Source organism: Muscardinus avellanarius (genome assembly GCF_963383645.1).
Source record: "Muscardinus avellanarius genome assembly, chromosome: 9".
Taxonomy (NCBI): Eukaryota; Metazoa; Chordata; class Mammalia; order Rodentia; family Gliridae; genus Muscardinus; species Muscardinus avellanarius.
Window position 1 is genome coordinate 23,564,317 of NC_137795.1, and position 19,475 is coordinate 23,583,791.

A 19,475-nucleotide genomic window follows, 5' to 3' on the forward strand; every position below is an offset into this window, starting at 1 on the left:
GGGGATTACAAGCGTGCGCCACCACGCCCGGCCAAGCTTCCATTTTTTTAAGATAACAATTATTCTGTCTTTAAAATCCATAGGAGAAGTAGGCTTAACATTATAGCATGCCTTCAGTATATGTATTTTATTCCAGTGGATTTGAATAACATACTGATATAAAAATATACCTTGATAAATGTATATTTTCCTAAATTTTCTAAATATTTTTTGAACATGTAGCAAATAATTTTTATTCACATTTCTAGTTTATTATAATCAGAAAGCAAGGTGAAGTTTATGGCATTTTGAAATTTTATATAATTAGCTATTATAGGTGGAATAACTGAAGTGTTCAAAAATGTAGTGTAAGGTATTTAATTTCAAAATGCAGCAGATTCCAATTAATCACTGGCTGTAATGGCATAAGCCACATCTCATTCAATTCTGGGTATGCCTTTTTTTTTCTAATGTGAAGAAAATAGCTAGTATTTGGAGGTCTGTGATTAATACGGATCTCTACAGTTATGTGTGCTATAGTTGAAGAAAGAAAGAGAACCACTGGATTCAATTTCATGGGGAGTGATATTTTAAAACTTTATTAATTCCCTCGGTTTGAATGTCAGTATTCATACTTTATCCTTTTTCACATTGGGAACTGTAAAACTTTTATCAACTTGTCGCTTTTCAGTTCCTGTTCTAAGTCTAACTTTTCTGGAGACTGAGCCACAGTATTTTTTTTATTTTAAGTTTTTATTTTAACAAGTCAGTCATAGGTTCAATGCTTTACCAAAAGCTGGAGTTAGCTGGGTGTGAAGGTGCACACCTGTAGCCCAGTATTTGGAAGTATGAGACAGGAAGATTGCAGGTTTTGAGACCAACCTCAGCAATTTAGAAAGACCCATGAAAAATAAAAAAGGCTGGGGGTATAGTTGGGAAGAAGACAAGAAACTGGAACTTTGTATATTTTAACTTTTTTTTGTTGTTTTGGGGATCGAACCCAGGGACATTCTGTCTCTAAGCTACACTTCCAGCCCTTATTATTTTGAAACAGGGTTTTGCAAACCCCCTGAGACTGGCCTTGAACCTGTGATCCTTATGCCTCAGCCTTCCAATCACTGGGATTATAAGAGTGTGCCACCACACCCAGTTACACTTAATTTTTTAATTAAGAAGAGCACCCACAATCCCACATTAGTACACTATGGTTCTAGTCTTAATATTGCTGTTTAATCTATTGTGGGATCTTGATCGAGTCATGTAACCTCTTTAGTCCTCATTATTCTCATTCAGTGCTTAAAAATAATTAAAATCAGAGCCTGGGGCTGTAGTTCAGTAGTAGATCACTGGCCTACCAGGCACAAGGCCCTGGGTTTAGTCCCCAACACTGCGAAACAAATGAAGAAGCCCAAGTGTGTTGGTGAATGCTTGTAATCCTAGTACTGGGAGGGTGAGACAGGAGGGTCACAAGTTTGTTTTGAAACATGGTCTCACTTAATTTCAGAGGGGCTCATGAGGTTGCTGAGGCTGGCTGCAAACCTGTGATCCCTCTCTTGAGCCTCCCAAGGACTTGGATTGCATGTGTGCAACTATCAAACCCGGCAAATAGCATGTATTTTATGGTTCTAAAAATTACTGTGATCAAAGTAAAATAGCTTTTTAAACAGTAACCACAGTCTACTGCATTTTATTGTAATTCAATAAGGCAAGAGGGGATGAGAGGTCTTAGTTATCAGCAGTAGTTTCCTAGGAAGGCCTTCCCTACACACCTTTTTAAAGGTAACATCACCATCTAGTGGTCATTCAGAAAATCGCAATTAAAAGCAAGTAGTATTAATGGGAAAGAGTGCTACTTGTTTGAGTACTAGATTATCAAGCTGGGTGTCATGGCACATACCTATAATCCTAGCACTTGGGAGTCTGAGCCTGGTGGATCACAGGTTTGAGATCAACCTCATCAATTTAGCAAGATCCTGTTTTAAAAGTGCTAGCTGGGTGTGGTGGCACACACTTGTAATCCCAGTATGTGGGAGGCTGAAAATGGAGGATTGCAGGTATATGGTCGCCCTCAACTACTTGGTGAGGTCCTCTGCAACTTAGTGAGACCCTGCTTCAAAATAAAGAATAAAAAATAGGGGGGTGATGTAGTTGGAGGTAGAATGCCCCTGGGTTCAATTCCTAGTACTGCAAAAAAAAAAAAGTAAATAAAAAGAAATTAAAAATAAAAAATGCTTTCATGTAGTGTGTGTATGTATGTATGTATATATATTATATATATACACATACATATATATGTGTGTGTGTGTAAATACATATATACGTAGCCTAAAATTGCTTTCTTAACAAATCATTATTACTTGTGTACTTCTTGTCATTTAATCTAGATTTGTTATTTTAAGGATGGGGACCATATTTCATACTTTCATATTTTTTTGTTTGTGTGGTGCTGGTTTGTTTTTGTGGTACTGGGGATTGAACCCAGAGCTTATGTGTGCTAGGCAAGTCCTCTACCACTCAGCACATTTCCAGCCTTACTTTTTTGGTTTATATGCCCTTAAACATCAAATGTATTCATAGTAAATGCTTCATTATTTCTGATTCAAGAGAAGGCTATCCTTGTCTGGAGGCTCCCCATGGTATAGATCAGTGCAAGGAATTTTAGGGATCTCAAGTAGTCAAAGGATCTCCTTGGAGGTTCTAGGCAAGATTTTGACTGTGCTGTCATAAAAAGATCACTATGTAATAATATATGAATAACCATACTACAGTTTAAGCTTCAGGAATGGAAGTGTCATTTGGATCGCTGATTTAACTAGATAATTAGAATTAAATTGTAGTTTCTAGCCACGTGTGGTGGCGCGCTCTTGTAATCACAGCATTTGGGAGCCTGAGACAGGAAGGTCACAGGTTTGCAGCCAACCTCAGCTACTTAGTGAGGCCCTCCTCAACTTAGACCCAGTTTCAAAATAAAGAATAAAAAATAGGGCTGAAAATGTAGGTTGGAGTTAGAATGCTCCTGAATTCAATCCACAGGACCACAAAAATAATAAATAAATGTATGAATAAATAAGTTGTAGTTTTCTTAGTCAAGTGTGGTGGTACATGCCTGTAATCTCAATACTTGAAAAGCTGAAATAAGATGATTGTAGGTTCAAGACTGGCCTCAGCAACCTAGCATGATCTCGTTTGTATGGGGGGGGGCAGGTGTGGTGGTGCACACTTTAATCCCAGTACTTGATAGGCTGAGATTCTTTGCCAGCCTTAGCAACTCAGCAAGACCCTATTTCCAAATAAGAAATAAAAGGGTTGGGAGTAAAGTTCAGAGGTGGAATGCCTCTGGGTTCAATCCCCAGTATTCCTCCCCTCCCTTAAAAAAAAAAGGCTGGGGGTGTAGCTTGGAAATAAAATGCCCCTCAGTTCAATTCCTAGTATCCCAAACCAAACAAAAGAAAAACAATATATATATATATATATATATATATATATATATATATATATATATATATACTGTTCTTTTTTGGTCTGGTATAGTAGTCTATGTTTCTAATCATATAAAATGAGAACGGCAATTCAATTCTTTGGGAGGGTAATGTTCCTCTCTCTTGTTCGAGAAATCTCCCATATGTCCTTAACACTAAACACTTAAGAAATTTAAATTTCAAACCTTGTTCTTCTGATCTCAAAACATCGGTGTAAATCTATATCATTCCCAGAAAAAAGTATGCTGCTTTTCATTTTATTTTATTTCAGTACTAGAAATCGAACCCAAAGGCATTCTGCCTCTGGGCTACACTCCCAGCCCTATTTTATTTATTTTCTTGTGGGGGATACTGAGGTGGAACCTAGGGACATTCTACCTCTGAGCTACACCTCCAGCCCTATTTTTGTATTCTTTATTTGGAAACAGTGTCTCACTGAGTTGCAAAGGGCAACTAAGTAGTAGCTGAGGCTGTCTGTGAACTGAGATCCTCTTGTCTCGGGCTCCCAAATGCTGAGATTATAGGCATGTACTACCACACCTGGCTCCCCCAGCTCTATTCTTTATTTTTGAAACAGGATCTCACTAATTTGTGACAGGCCTTACTAAGTAGCTGAGTCCCTCGCAAACCTACAGTGTTCCAGTTTCAGCTTCCCAAGTACTGGGATTACAAGCATAGGTGAGCACACCCAGAAGTATGCTCCATTTAAAAATTATCCCATCGCTCTCACAGATAATGTCCTATATAGATGTTTGTAAGTGGAATTAAATTGTCTTTCCAGGCTCTGGCCTTTGTTCCTAATGTTCTTTTCTCCTGCCACCAAGTAATCAAATTGTTGAACTATTTGCAGTTCTCTAAACATATTGTGCTCTCAAATTCCTTTGTGACTCTATCTAAGCTGCTTCCTTTTGTATGGAATTGTATCTCTCATTTCTTTGATAAATTTGATGTTTTCCTTCAGTGTACACTTCAGGCATTATTTTCTTTGAATTCTGATGTGAGTTCTACAGGTATTGGGTGCATGTTCTTTTATGTATTCAGAGTACTTATTCTCTGTGATACTTAAAGTATCACATTATAATTATATCTGTATTACTTATCAAATTCTAAGGCTCTAAACAACTACGTTTTTTTGTTTGGACTAGACTTCTGTTAAAGCTTAGGTAGTACAGTGCCTAGCTCAAGAGTTTAAATAAATATTTGTTGTTTATCGAGAAGAAAAGCAAAGCAAAGGAAGAAGCAAACTTAGCTAGAATTTGTATATGGCACCTTCTATTTATTCATCATTGTTCACAAGAATTGCTGTAAGAGAAAGTCCTCTGAGATGGGCAGTGTAGATGTTAATCTTAGGCACATGTTAAAGCAAAATGAAACTTGGAAAATTTAAGTTTATTTGCAACATCATACAACCAGTAATTTTTTTTTTTTCACTGAGTTGCAGAGGGCCTCACTAAGTAGCTGAGGCTGTCCGAGAACCGCGATCCTCCAGTTTCAGCTTCCCAAATGCTGGAATTACAAGCATGTGCCACCACGCCCGGCTCAACCAGTAATTTTTAAAATTTTTATTTAGGGGCCGGGATATAGCTCAGTGGCAAAGTGCCAGCTTTGCAGATGTGCTGCTCTGGATTCAATCTTCATTTCCAAAAAGACCAAAAAGACTAAAAAAAAAAAAAAAAAACCCTTAAAACTTTTTATTTTTTGTTGTGTGCTGTGGATTGACCCTCCCGGGGCATTCTACCTTTGAACTACATCCCCAGCCCTATTTTATTTTTTATTTTGAAACAGAGTCTCACTAAATTTCAGAGGGCCTCACAAGTTGCTGAGGCTGGCTGTGAACCTGCAGTCCTCCTGTCTCATCCTCTCAAGTACTGAGATTAGAAGCATGCACCACCACACCCACACCCATTATACAACCAATAATTTAGAGCCAAGAATTATACTTCAGTCTTTCGACAGAAAGACTTTATTTTCATTATACTTTACTGTTTCCCTGATAAGACTGGATCCAACCTTGATTATTCAAACGTATCTTCCAGGTAGAGAGCTTGTCAAGGTTCCTCTCAAACCAGGTCTAGAATTATCATTAGGCCAATCACCATCAGAATCTTTTGTAGCAAAGATTCTGGTGAATTTTCCTATTTCACTGAATTTTCCCTTTTTACTTTCCAAATATAATATGAGCTATGCTTTAGTTTTTTGTCTTTTAGCAGGCGAATAAGTTGACACATTTCTGAATTTCCCTTAGTCATATTAAATTCTATTGTGTTTAAGCAGATTTAAAGCTCCCTAAATAGCTAATGACAAATCTAAAAATTATACTTTGATGGTATCATTATTTAAATTTGCCTTGCATTTCACATGAAGGTTTTTTATTATTTGCAAGTCTGCTGACTTTATATTTTAATCACATTAAGGTAGAGGTTTTAAAACAAATATTTTTATCCCAAGTATTATGAAGTGATAGAGTTTGTGTTCTTTAAAAAAATTTACAATACAGTTTACAGATGAAGATATTTAGTAGGATTTGAATCCAGAATTTTTAACTTTTAGGCTATTATTTCTGAATCTTTAAAAAGCCACCTAAGAATAATAGCTTACTGGACTACTGTTTTTTTCTAATTTAATGATGGAGTGTGTGTGTGTGTGAGATGCACACATACTTCCTGTTAGGTTATATAATTTATTGCTTGTAATTATCTTTTTTTTTTTTGTGGTACTGGGGTTTCTGGGAGCCATTCTACCTCCGGGCTACACTCTCAGATCTATTTTATACTTTTTATTTGGAAACAGGGTCTCTTAAGCCAGCGCGGCTGGCTTTGAACCTGCACGATCCTCCTGTCTCTGCTCAGGGATTACAAGTGTGCGCCATCACTCCCGGCTTGTAATTATCTTTAATTATGAAAATAAGTTAGAGTGGTTTATTTGCTATTTTTATTTTCTTTTAAGTCTATAACACATAAGAACTTGACTATGTGCTTTTTAGTTTTGTCTCTTCAATCAGTGTTAATTTGCTTCTTGTGAAAAGACTGGGAAGACACTTCTTAAGATCATCATTTTTTTTTTTTTTTTGGGTACTGGGGTTCCTGGAAACCCTTCTACCTTCAGGTTACACTCCCAGACCTATTTTTTTATATTTTTATTTGTAAACAGGGTCTCTTAAGCCAGAAATGCTAGCTTCGAACCTGTGCAATCCTCCTGTTTCTGCCTCCCAAACGCGGGGATTACAAGCGTGCACCACTATGCCCAGTGATAATTTTTTTTAACCCATGAAAAAGCATCATATTTGTGTTGTTACACCAGTTAGCTTATTCTTTTGTGACCTAAACAAAGTCGTCTCTAGGATGCTGACAGTGGGTAACTAAACCTAGAAGACATGTTTGAAATGTTGGTTTTTGAGAAGTCAGGATTTTAATTTATGTGGCTATTTTTGGATGGTCTATTTTCATATTACTACAATGCTTTAATTTTCCTGGGACTTAAATTTTTTGTCTTCAAAGCATAATTTTAATCTATTCACTTTCAACTTTACATTTATAAACACAGGATCTTAATTATAACTTGGATACTTTTTTGATAATGCTACAAATACTTTTGAATAGGATAATGCACAGAATTGTCCTCATTCTCTTTTAACTTTACCTACCTCAAGATTTGCTTCTATGAGTAAAGTCCATCTGCATACTTCCTCAGTGTTTGCTTTTTCTTATCATATAGTTAGGTGGAAAGTGAGGCATGGTACCTATTTTGCGTAATATTTTTAATAAGTCATCATGAGGTTTTTTTGTTTTGTTTTTTCGTGGTCCTAAGGATTGAACCCTAGGGGTGTTATACCATTGAGCTACATCCCCTGCTTTTGTTTTTAAAACAGGGTCTTGCTAAATTACAGCATGCTGGCCTCAAACCTGCAGTCCTCCTGTATGAGCCTCCTAAGTACCTGGGATCACAGGTGTGCACTACTCCACCTGGCTTCACCATAGTATTTTTTTTTTTAAAACGAGTGTATTGAAAACACTTAAAATAATTAAAAACTCTACTAATATTCTCCCCTCCCCCATACTTAGGATTGAACTCAGGAGCATTCTATCCCCAAGCTACATCTCTAACCCTCTCTCCTACTTTGTGGGGGTGGTTACTGGAGGCTGAACCCAGGGACATTTTACCTCCAGCTCTTAAAATAGCTCTTAAAATTTTATTTTGAGACACAGCTTTGCTAAGTTGAGGCTGGCCTTGAACCTTCGATCTTTCTGTCTTAGAGATTGCAAATGTGCTTCACTGTGTCTGACTAAAGCTCTGCTAACATTTTAGGTGTTTTCTTGTTGCCCTACCTTTCTCTCATTGCTTTAGAAAATGTGTTTTTGCTTAACTATTTCAAGGAACTAAAGATTCAATGTGATTGGATTATGAACCAGATAAAAAATATTATGGGTTTTGTATGGATATTCAACAGAAGAAAACAATGTGCATTAAAATTGTACACATTAACATTTTATGTTATATATTTTGATTGACTTAAGAAAGTGAATTGGCCCTCTAGGTTGGGATAATCAAAAAGCTGTTGTAAATTTAGATAGAATGATTATGGCTGGAACTAGGGAATGGGCATAGGCATTATAAAGAGAAAAATTCTGTTCTAAAAATATGTTGGGAGCTGGGCTCAGTGACATATTCCTATAATCCCAGTACTTGGGAGGCTGAGACAGAAGGATTGCAAATTCAAGACCAGCACAGGTAATTTAACAAGATTCTATATCAAAATAAAAGGAAAGGAGTATAGCTCAGAGGTAGGGCACCCTGAGTTCAGTCACCAGTACCACAAAATCACTCACTCACTCACTCACTCACTCACTCACTCACTCACTCACTCACTCACTCACTATGTTTATTAGAGATATTTTAGACTTGGTGATTGGATATGTGTTGTGAGATACATCCATGTCTCTCACTTCTACTATAAAGTTTCTGTTTAAGCAACTGGATAGTTTATGAATTAGGCTAGGCTAATTTAACAAAGAAACTACCAAAGATTAGCAATGGCATAATGAATGAGAAATTTATGTATATTTCTCAATAATATGAAATGGTTATTGTTTATTTCATTGTACCATTAGTATTTAACCGTATCACCAGATCAAGTGGTGACTGTTTGATATAGTCCATTCAGGAAGCCAGGTTGGAAGATCTGCCTCTTTTATACATGCCTTCCAAGGCTGTTTTCAGAAGTGAGAAAAGAGGGAGGAATGTTATGAGCCAGGCCTAGAAATGGCACTTATCCTTGTACTCCTGTTTCATCGGAGAACACTTTGTCATGTGGCTACACCTCACTGCAGTGAGGATAGGAAATGTAGCATAGCAGGGCAGCTGCCATAGAAGAAAGGAAGAACAGATTTTAGAGGACAGCTATTGGTCTGTGCCACAAACGTTGATGTTCTTTGCTGAGACACAAAACAGGAAGAGAAGCAGTGTGCAATAAAAGGTAATAAATTTACTTTTGGATGTGTTATGATGTAGGTACTTCTAGGACTTTAAATTTGCATGTGTAATAAAAATGGACAAGATAAGTGGTCTTAGTAACATGATAGCATCAACTGATGATACAGGAATTTAAAAGTTATTTTCTTTAGTAGATATTAAAAGGAAGAAAATGTAAGTGAAAACAGAAAGGAAAGGGAAAAGAAAGGGCATGCAAAAAGAGGAGTATATATACTGTTAATGTAGTTATGGCATAAGTTAGTCAATTAAAGATATTAGTAAGTGCTTACTTTATGCAGACACCTAAGTAATACCTATTGGCTAGGTATTAGGGATAGGCCTGTAAAAGAAAAATCCCTGGTATAATTTTCATGATAATGATGGAAGTTAGACAGTAACATGTGGAATAGGAAAGACTGTTAAATATAAAACAGAAGTACTGCCTACAAAGCAAATAAAATAGTGACTTATATGACTCCGTATAGGTTGGTGGTAGCTAGAGTAATATTCACTAATACACTTAGAATAGACCTTTTGAGGAAGAGGAGCCAGATTTGAGTGATGAGCATGAAAAACCTTAAAAAAGACCCAGACAAAGAACATTCCAATCAGAAAGTAGAAGGATTCAACTAGTGGACAACCTGGGGCCAGACTTGGAAAATTTAAGGGTCAAATAGTTGCCCCGTGTTAGGATAGGAGGTGAGATCCTCAGTGAACAGTGTAATCCACTGAAGTAGGTAAATTATATTTAGTTGCAACAGGAAATCATTGGCCAATTTTAAGTAAGTAGGTGATAGAAACTGGTTTTAAAAGAGAGTAACAAGTTTTCAAAAGCAGTGAGAGAAGGGGACTGGAGAAGCAGTGAGGCAAGCCAGTGAAGACACTGTTGTAGTAGGACTGGTGAAATTCTAGTAGTATAGTGGCTTGGACTTGGGTGGTAGCTGTTGAAATAGTGAAAAGTTAGGATCTAGTCTGTTGAATTTAGGATCTAGTCTGTTGATAAGATAATTGAGAGAGAGGAATGAAGAGTGACTGCTGAGCCAAACAAGGTTGTGCATGCCTATAATCCCAGTACTTGGCAGCCTGAGACCAGTAGGATCGAAGGTTAAAGACCAGCCTCAGCTATGTAGCAAGACTCTCAACAACCCTGTTTCAGAACAAAAGGGCTAGAGGTGTAGCTCAGAGGTAGTATGTCCTTGGGTTCAATCCCTAGTAACACACACACACACACACACACACACACACACACACACACACACACTCTCTCTCTCTCTCTCTCTCTCTCTCCCTCCCTCCCTCCCTCCCTCCCTCCCTCCCTCCCTCCCTCCCTCCCTCCCTCCCCCCCACCCTCCATCCCTCCCTCTCCCTCTCCCCCCTCCCCTTCTTGACTGCAGAAGCTGGGTAGGTATTTTTAAAAGGCTCCACATTTCTCTTCTAGGTATTTAACTAAAGCTTGTCCTTATTTGTCTCAAAAACACTAAATTATAATGTAAAAGAAGTCAGTGCAGACTTTGTTTTATATGTTATTGGAAAAATTCAGCATTTTAGAGCTAGCTTAGGTATATTCTTTTTCATGATTCTTTTTTTCATTTCTTAGAATGATTTTGAAAGCTCTAAGATAGGGAAGACCATAACCATATCTCATCTTATCTGAGCCCTCTCCCCCAATCTCTCGAATTCCTGGGACTGCATAGAGGAACAAAATATTAGAGTCTGTCACCAGAATGATAGAAAGTCTCTGAAAGAAACTAGGCTTTAGAAATAGGTTTTGAATTTATCTAAAGAAAAATGTGATGACTCTTGAAGTATATAGTCTAACTACCGATAGTGGAAGAACCTCCTCTAATTTCTTAGGGCCATCTTCATTCATGTGAATCAGGTAGAATGTGATTGTCTCTGATGAAGATTATAAACTTTGTCAGAAGTTAGATGCCTATAATTCCAATACTTGGGAGGCTGAAACAGGAGGATCACAGGCTTAGCAGCTTAGTAAGACCTTGTTTCCAAAAAACAAAAAAAGAATCGAAAAGGTCTGTAGGTATAGCGCAGAGGTAGACTGTGTCCAAAACAAAACATTTCACCCAAAATTTATGCTATCATCACAGCATAACATGGTCCAACTTGATTTAAAAATAGATAAGCTCTTTTGTGGCAATGAAAGAGGTAGCAATATACCTGTGTCCTATTTTTAGGAGAAGGAAGTCATCTGATAAAGTACTTATAATCTATTTCTAGAGAGTCTTTGCAGGAAACACCTCAACTGTAATAGTCTGCGTTTCTGTACTCTCTGTATTCACAAATCAGAGTAGGTCAAGTTAATGGAATCTTGCCCAAGACATGGCCTATTGAAAACTTTCTCTAGGGGTTCAGTGATAGAGCATTGCCTAGTATGCATGAGGCCATAGTTTTGATCTCTAATGTTACATCAAAAATAAAAAAAATGCTGGGCGTGGTGGTGCACGCTTGTAATCCCTGCGCTTAGGAGGCAGAGACCCGAGGATTGCGCAGGTTCAAAGCCAGCCGCACTGGCTTAAGAGACCCTGTTTGCAATTAAAAATATAAAATAGGTCTGGGAGTGTAGCCCAGAAGTAGAAGGGCTTCCAGGAACCCTAGTACCACCAAAAAAATAAAAAACATAATAAAAATAATAAAAATTTAGCCAGGCATGGTGTGGCACATGCTTGTAATCCCAGCATTCAGGAGGATGAGAAGGATCGCGGTTCATGGAAAGCCTCAGCTACTAGTTAGTGAGGTTCTTTACAACTCAATGAGACCCTATTTCAAAAAAGAAAGAAAGAAAAAAAAAAGAATAAAAAATAGGGTTGGGAGTGTAACTCGGAGGTAGAATGCCTCTGGGTTCCATCCCCAATACTGAACAACTTTTGTTAGGCGATCCCAATTTAAATTATATCTTGTTGCCCAGTAGTAATTTGCCAGATTTGACCAAAAATAGTCAACTTCCTTTTAAATTGATTAGTCCTTATAAAATATTTTATGGAAAGGAAAAATGTTTCTCAACAATTAGGTTGACATAATGACCTACTTTGATGAAATTCCAGTTAACAACAGCCAGCTGCTTCCTATTTCTATTTTCAGATATTAAGGGAAATTTTTCTGTTAATTAAGTTGCATGCCAGGGATGCATTTTATGATTCCAGGTTAGGTGTTGTATATCTGAGTTTTGTAGGCAAGTGAAAATGGTTTTAGGATAGTTTTTATAATCCAAATTATTTCCTAAGAGAATCTCCCTAATTTCAACAAAAACTTACTCTAAAGAGTGCTTTTCTGTGTTTTTTAGTCGGCCATATACTAACAAGGTTATCACTTTATGGTACCGTCCACCTGAACTGCTATTGGGAGAAGAACGATATACACCAGCTATTGATGTATGGAGTTGTGGGTAAGATAGGCTCATTGCCTGGTTTATTCTACTTACAACTTTTGGTAGTGAATCAAAATTAGAACATTTGATAATAATGTTGGATTTTTTTTCATTAGATGTATCCTTGGTGAACTCTTCACTAAAAAACCTATATTTCAAGCAAATCAAGAACTTGCACAACTAGAATTAATAAGGTAAGTTTCTGTTTATGCTATTCGTGGGAGTCGGGAGATGTCATACTGTTTAGGAAATTTAAAATTTTCAAAATTTAAATTTCAAAGATTTAAAAAATTTTTAAGCTTTATCTTTCCAGGAGGAGAATATGGTTCTCTTGAAGACCAATGACTGCTAAAATGGAAGATAAATTAGAATGTAGGCCCTTTGATACTTGTTCTAGTAAAATTAAGGATCTTCAAGTCTCTAGATCTCAAAGAACTTGAGGCCTAAAAGACATGACCAAAAAGTAATGGTAAATATGAGGCAGGAGAGAATGTATGGTAGACACTTCTTTAAAAAAATATGATGTAAAGGAAGAATCAGTATATTGCAATAGTATAAAAAAATACTCTTATCTATATATGTATGTATATATACCAAAATATATATCCTTTACCATAGGTATTTATTATTGGGAACCTATTTGGACCTAACTCATAAGCAGTTTTCCATACATGTTAGTCAATTTATTCTCGTATTTTATTTTTTTGCGGTACTGGGGATGGAACCCCAGGGGCATTCTACCTCCGAGCTATATCCCCAGGCCTATTTTTTATTCTTTTTATTTTGAAATAGGGTCTCACTGCGTTGCAAACAGCCTCACCTAAGTAACTGCGATCCTCCTGTCTCAGCCTCCAAAATTCTGGGATTACAAGCGTGCACCACCATGCTTGGATTCATAATTTAAAATCCTTTTTTAAGGTGCTTTGGATTTTTATGTAATGTAAATTTTTTACTTTCAAGATTTCCATGAGTTTCAAAAGAAGGATGAAGTTTTTTTTTTTTTTTTTAAAGAGAGATCTTGGTGGGAGGTACAGATTTGCAGAAATTTACTTTCCCAACTGAACAAATGAATACAAAGTAAATAATCAAGAGAAAGATCCCAAATTCTTCTGATAAAATTGAAAGGTACCACTCAGAAATAGAAAATGTTAATCAAACAAAAAGAAGATCCTGAAAATTAATAAAGTATCCTTTTTGGTGAGTGTATATGGGGATATGTGAGGGGGGAATATTATAGGACAAGAAAAAAATCCCTGATATAATCTTGAATATTGCCCCCTTTTTGGTGATTTGGTAAGATTTTTTGGTTGTTTTACTGTAGAGTTCAGAAAGGAAAATGCATGTGCTAATTTGAACCTACTTTTTCTCTGGAAATAACTTGGCTAATCAGAAATTAGTACTGCTTCAGTCTTTTTTTTTTTTTTAACGGTACTGGGGATGGAACCCAAGGTGCATTCTGCCTACCTCTAGTTATACTCCCAGCCCTATTTTTTTTTTAATTCTTTATTTTGAAAATGTCTCACTGAGATGCAAAGGGCTCACTAAGTAGCTGAGGCTGTCTACGAACCATGATCTTCCTGTCTCAGCCTTGTTTCAGCTCTTAAGTAACTAGTTGCCTCATCTCATTATGGAAATGTATGTCCCAGACTTGGCTAAGGAGCAATCTCAGCACAGAACTTGTATAGAAATTACAAAGTGAGAAGGGAGTGTTAGTTCATTTCTTTTACTGTATCTGAATGCCATACACTGGGTAATTTATAGAGAGTAAATGTGTATTTAGCTCATGGTTCTGAAGGCTGTGAAGTTCAAGATCAGGTATTTGTATCTTGAGTCCTCCTTGTTGGGGGGAGCTCTGAAAGTCCCAAGGCAGCCCAGGGTCTCACAGGGAGGGGCAAATGAAGCTAGCTAGAAACTAGTGCTTGCTTTTATAAAAAAAGCCATTATCTTAGTAACCCATGAATCAGTGGAGCCCTCATGACCTGATCACTTCCCAAAGACCTCACCTCTCAGATATGACTTTGAGAACTAAGTATCTAGCACATGAAATTTGGAGGACACATTAAAATAGTAGCAAGGTGGGGGAGTTACCTGATACACAGGAAATATCCTTTATTTTGTGACAAACATGTAGACGAAGATTAAGGAATTAGTACTCTTTCAAATAGGAAATGCACTTTTTAATGCTGGTTGAACATTTGTAAAAATTAGCTATAAGTAGAAAAAGAAAATGAGCACAAACCTCAAAACATTGAAATAGTACATAATGTATTCTGTAGAATAAAACTAGAAATAAATGTAAAAGGGAAAGTATCTTGAGTATCTACAAATTTTAAGTATATTAAAAAAGATTAATATAGCTGGGCGTGGTGGCGCACGCTTGTAATCCCCGCGTTTGGGAGGCAGAGACAGGAGGATTGCACAGGTTTGAAGCCAGCCGCGCGCGTTGGCTTAGGAGACCCTGTTTCCAAATATAAAAATGTAAAAATAGGTCTGGGAGTGTAGCCCAGAGGTAGAAGGGCTTCCAGGAACCCCAGTACCACCAAAAAAAAAAAAAAAAAGATTAATATAAAATTCATGAGCTGAACATATGCTTAGGAGAAAACCACTGCTTTAATTTAGCAGACACACGCTATATGTTTTGGTCACTGGCCGACTTCATATGTGATAGTGGTCCCCTGTAAGATTATAAAGGAGCTGAAAAATTACTATTACCTGCTGATGTCATGGCTGTCATAGTATCATAATGTGAAGATTACTCACTTTTGTGGTGATGCTGAACAAACTTACTGTGTTCCTAGTCATATAAAAGTATAACACAATTATATAAGTACCTAATACCTGATGATGATAATAAGTGATTATGTTAATGGCTTATGTATTTACTATACTATACTTTTTATTGTTATTTTGGCATATACTTCTACTTATATTTTTAAAAGTTTTCTGTAAAACAGTGTGCTGCGTTATACCAGCGGCAGCCTCATATAACTACTGTGTGCTGCCTCTCTCGACTGCAGCAAGTGGCTCTGTCATGTGATTGGCTTATCCCATCTAAATTTGTATAAGTACTCTCTATGATGTTCATACAACAAAGAATCTCCTAAACGCAGAGTTATCAGAACACATCCCTGTTGTTAAGCCACTTACAACAATATAGTGCTAATTAGGAAAATGAAATTAAGTGAATTAAGCATTTAACTGACAAACTAGGGAGAAAAATTTCAGGGAGAAAAATTCCAGCAAAACAAAGCTAGGGAATAAAATGAGTTAAAATGAGAATATAGATCTTATCAGTAAATCTAAGATGTAATCTTGGGTTTATTCACATACATGGGCAATGTAAATTAATTCAGTAGTTTAACTTAATATGAAAGAAGAGTATAAAGAAATGAATGAGGCCGGGCGTAGTGGCGCACGCTTGTAAAGCATTCAGGAGGCTGAGACCGGAGGATCTTTGTTTGAGGACAGCCTCAGCTACTTAGTGAGGCCTCTGCAACTCATTGAGACCCGGTTTCAAAATAAAGAATAAAAAATAGGGCAGGGGTTGTGGCTCGGAGGTCAAATGCCCCTGGGGACCATCCCCAGACCCACAAAAAAAAGAGAAAAAGAAATGAATGAAGATTGTAAGATAGAAATTGGCCCTAGATAAAAGAAAACCAAATAACTCTAATACCACTTGATTGATGAAAATTGACCCTTAGAACACATTAAAAAGCTCAAATGTATGAAACAGTCCTATCAAAACATACTCAAAAGAATTAGGCCTCAATATTCTTACAGTTAAACACTTGCAAAGCTTTCAGAAACCAATAGTTGCAGTGGTCTTTAAATTATTCCATAATGAGATAATGCAGTAGAAACTTTCTTACCTAATATTCTTTTGAACAGAATCATTAGATTAATTGATGTGTACCATTCATTCTATAAATATTAGCTTGATAACATGGTAAGCTGAATGCTCGTTAGCTAGTAGGCTACCATTTTCTAATAAGACTATGTATTTATCCTGTCAAAGAGTGTGAGTGGTTTTCAGTTTGCCAACTTATGTAATTTAAATAAATGTAAGCCGGGTCTGGTGGTACACGATTGTAATCCCAGCACTTGGGAGGCTGAGACCAGAGGATTGCGGTTTTTGTGGACAGCCTCAGCTACTTAGTGAGGGCCTCCACAACATAGTGAGACCCTGTTTCAAAAATAAAAAGAATAAACAGTAGGGCTGGGGGAGTAGCTCGGAGGTAGAATGCCCCTGGGTTGTTCCATTCCCAGTACCAATAAATAAATAAATAAATAAATAAATAAATAAATACAGATGCATTGCTTTGCAAAAACTTTAAAACATCACTAAATAAAAATGGCTAAGTAACTGCATAAGTAGAAACAAAAGTAAAAAATATAGAAGGATTTAGCATACTGATTGTGTCAGTAGTGTTTTCAATTTCTAGCTTTATGCAAAGGAACAAAAAATGGTTGCTGTTACAGTTTGTACAAGGAAGTTAATGCAGAATTCCATTCAGTGGATACTTTGTTCACAGGAAAAGCCTTGGCCATATATCAGAACATTGAAGGATAAATGTGCATTTAAATTTTTTAATTAAAATAAATTACTTAAATTATGTCTCTGTGTATCTTCTTTTATATGATTCCTTCTATTATTTTTTTTATTCAACCAATCATTAGTCCTAATTTTATTGGACCACTAGAGCTTTTGTCAGTGGTTGTTATCTATTTAGTATACAGTGTAGACATTGTTATAAGAATTTCATCTGAATTATCTCAGTCAAACTTCATAATAACCCAGTTTTTTTTTTATAGTTAAGAGAACTGAACCTTAGAGAGGTGAAGAATTTATCCAGGATCATACATCTGGCAATTGGCAAAAGTGAGATTTGAATCTAGACAGTGTAATCTTGCATTGGTTCCTAAAAGTCTTGGATACTGCCACAGAGTGGCTGGACTTGCTGGAAAGGGAAGAGGGTAGTAGTAGCCTTGGGTGCAGTTACGGGACATTGAATAAAAAGAGATGGTGGAATTGTTCAGTGGGGTGCTGAGTAGTTTTTTTTCTGATGAGGCATGGTAAGCCGACAAATTTGTGATCTATTCTTAGAGTCTAAATTTCTGTTACTCTATACTACATTGGAAATAAAACTTTCTGGAACTTTTTACACAGTAAGTATGACACATATTTTTGGCAAAGACAAATTGAAACATAAGATATTAATCCAAAACTTATATAAGGGAAATATTAGCAAATAGTATTCAGATTTTTATAAAAACACTTATATGATAGGTTCAACCCAAGAATACAAGGAAGGTAGGCATGATGACACATGTCTGTAATCCCAGTAGTTGGGATTGTAGGTTTGAGGCCAGTTTCATCAATTTAGTAAGGCTCTTTAAAAATAAAATATAGAAAGGGCCGATGTATGTAGGTTGGAGGAACGCTCTGGGCTCAATCCCCAGTAACAAAAACAAACAAAAAAAGGAATTTTTAGGAAATATGCTTTAACAATTAATTATTTTTAATACAAGCAAAATAATGTTTGTCTGATGTTGAATACACATTTGCTAGAAATGTAAACTCTTGACTAAGTAAAGGAATATTTCTATAATGTGATAAAATATGTATTACAAACACATCCACAATAATATTTAGTGGTGAAATAAAGGCAAATGAGAAGTCTAGTAGTATTATTTAATAGTGTTTTAGAAGTCCTAACCAGTTAATTAGTAGTGTTAGGAAAGTGAATGTATGAGAGAGATATAGAATGGAAAGGGGAAGACAAAATTATTGGCAATTTGTAAAGGATAACATTGTATAAATGTATATATAGAACATGCAAGGAAATCACCTGAAATACTTGAAAATAAAAACTTTGGTAAAATGACGAGAGAATAATCACATGTGCTACACTAGTAAATGCTATATATGAATACATCTATACTAAAAGCATAATAGCTTTTAAAAAAACGTGTACTAATGATAACCAGTAGAAAACAATGTGGGAAAAAATGTACCTTTAATAAAATCACTGCCATATATACCCCAGAAACATTGAAAACTACAGTGTCCCACTTAAAATCATAAGATTTGAAAAACTTGGAAGGTGATATCTTATTTTAGCATGAAGCTTTAATTATTACAACAATTCATCCTATAATAATCAATATATTGCTAATGAGAATTTCCAGTGGTAGTTTGAAGCTTGACAGTTGGTTTTTTGTTTATCTTAAAAGAAAACCATAAAAATAACTAAGAAAAGTCTTTTAAAAAATGGAAAAATTTGGCATTATTGTGTTAAAAGCAAATTATACTAAAAACACTTGAGTATAGTTAATTCCACATCAGACTGAGTAATTGCACAATATTAGGCACTTAGGATGCAGTGGTTATGAGGAGTTGGGCTGAATGCCCATTTCCTGTTTTCTTATGTGTGTGGGGAAGGGTTTGGCAAAACAAATCAGTTAAATATATCAGGTGGTTGAAGCTGGGCATGGTGGCGCACGCTTGTAATCCCAGTGCTTGGGAGGCTGAGGCAGGAGGATCACACAGGTTCAAAGCCAGCCTTTGAGCAGGGCGTGGTGGTGCATGCTTGTAATCCCTGCGCTTGGGAGGCAGAGACAGGAGGATGGCGCAGGTTCTAAGCCAGCCGCGCTGGCGTAAGAGACCCTGTTTCAAAAATATAAAATAGGTCTGGGAGTGTAGCCCGGAGGTAGAAAAGCCCCTGGGTTTCACTCCCAGTACCACAAAAAAAAAAAAGCAAAAAAAAAAAACCATACATATACGTGTGTGTGTGTGTGTGTGTGTGTGTGTGTGTACACACACACGCATATATAATCAGGTGGTAATAAGTGTGAAGCAATAGGAAATAATAGCTGATACTGTATACAGGGTGAGAGAAAGTATTTTACCCCACAGTGACAGTTGAGCAATGATGTGAATGAAATACAGATAGCAAAGTAATAAAAGATCTTGAGACATGAGTATACTTGGTTTATTTTATGAATATGTTGTTAGTTAACCGTTATGGAGAAAAACGCTCAGACCACCACTTAATAGCATACTGTACAGTTAATAAAAAGGAAATGGTGCTGGGCATGGTGGCACATGCATGTAATCCCAGCATTCAGGAGGCTGAGACAAGAGGGTATTGGTTTGCGGACAGCAT

General features: G+C 36.5%; 1 protein-coding gene across 2 annotated transcripts in view; it reads left to right on the forward strand.

The window, feature by feature from the left end:
* The window catches only part of CDK13 (cyclin dependent kinase 13), a gene marked incomplete at both ends in the record, with an annotated part of 135,790 nt that overhangs the window by 89,682 nt on the left and 26,633 nt on the right, over positions 1 to 19,475 (forward strand). For both annotated transcript variants that reach the window (XM_080702003.1, XM_080702004.1), the window contains 2 exons: positions 12,226 to 12,327; positions 12,426 to 12,503. In XM_080702003.1, the coding sequence (XP_080558129.1) occupies positions 12,226 to 12,327; positions 12,426 to 12,503 (180 nt within the window). The remainder of the gene's footprint in view (positions 1 to 12,225; positions 12,328 to 12,425; positions 12,504 to 19,475) is intronic.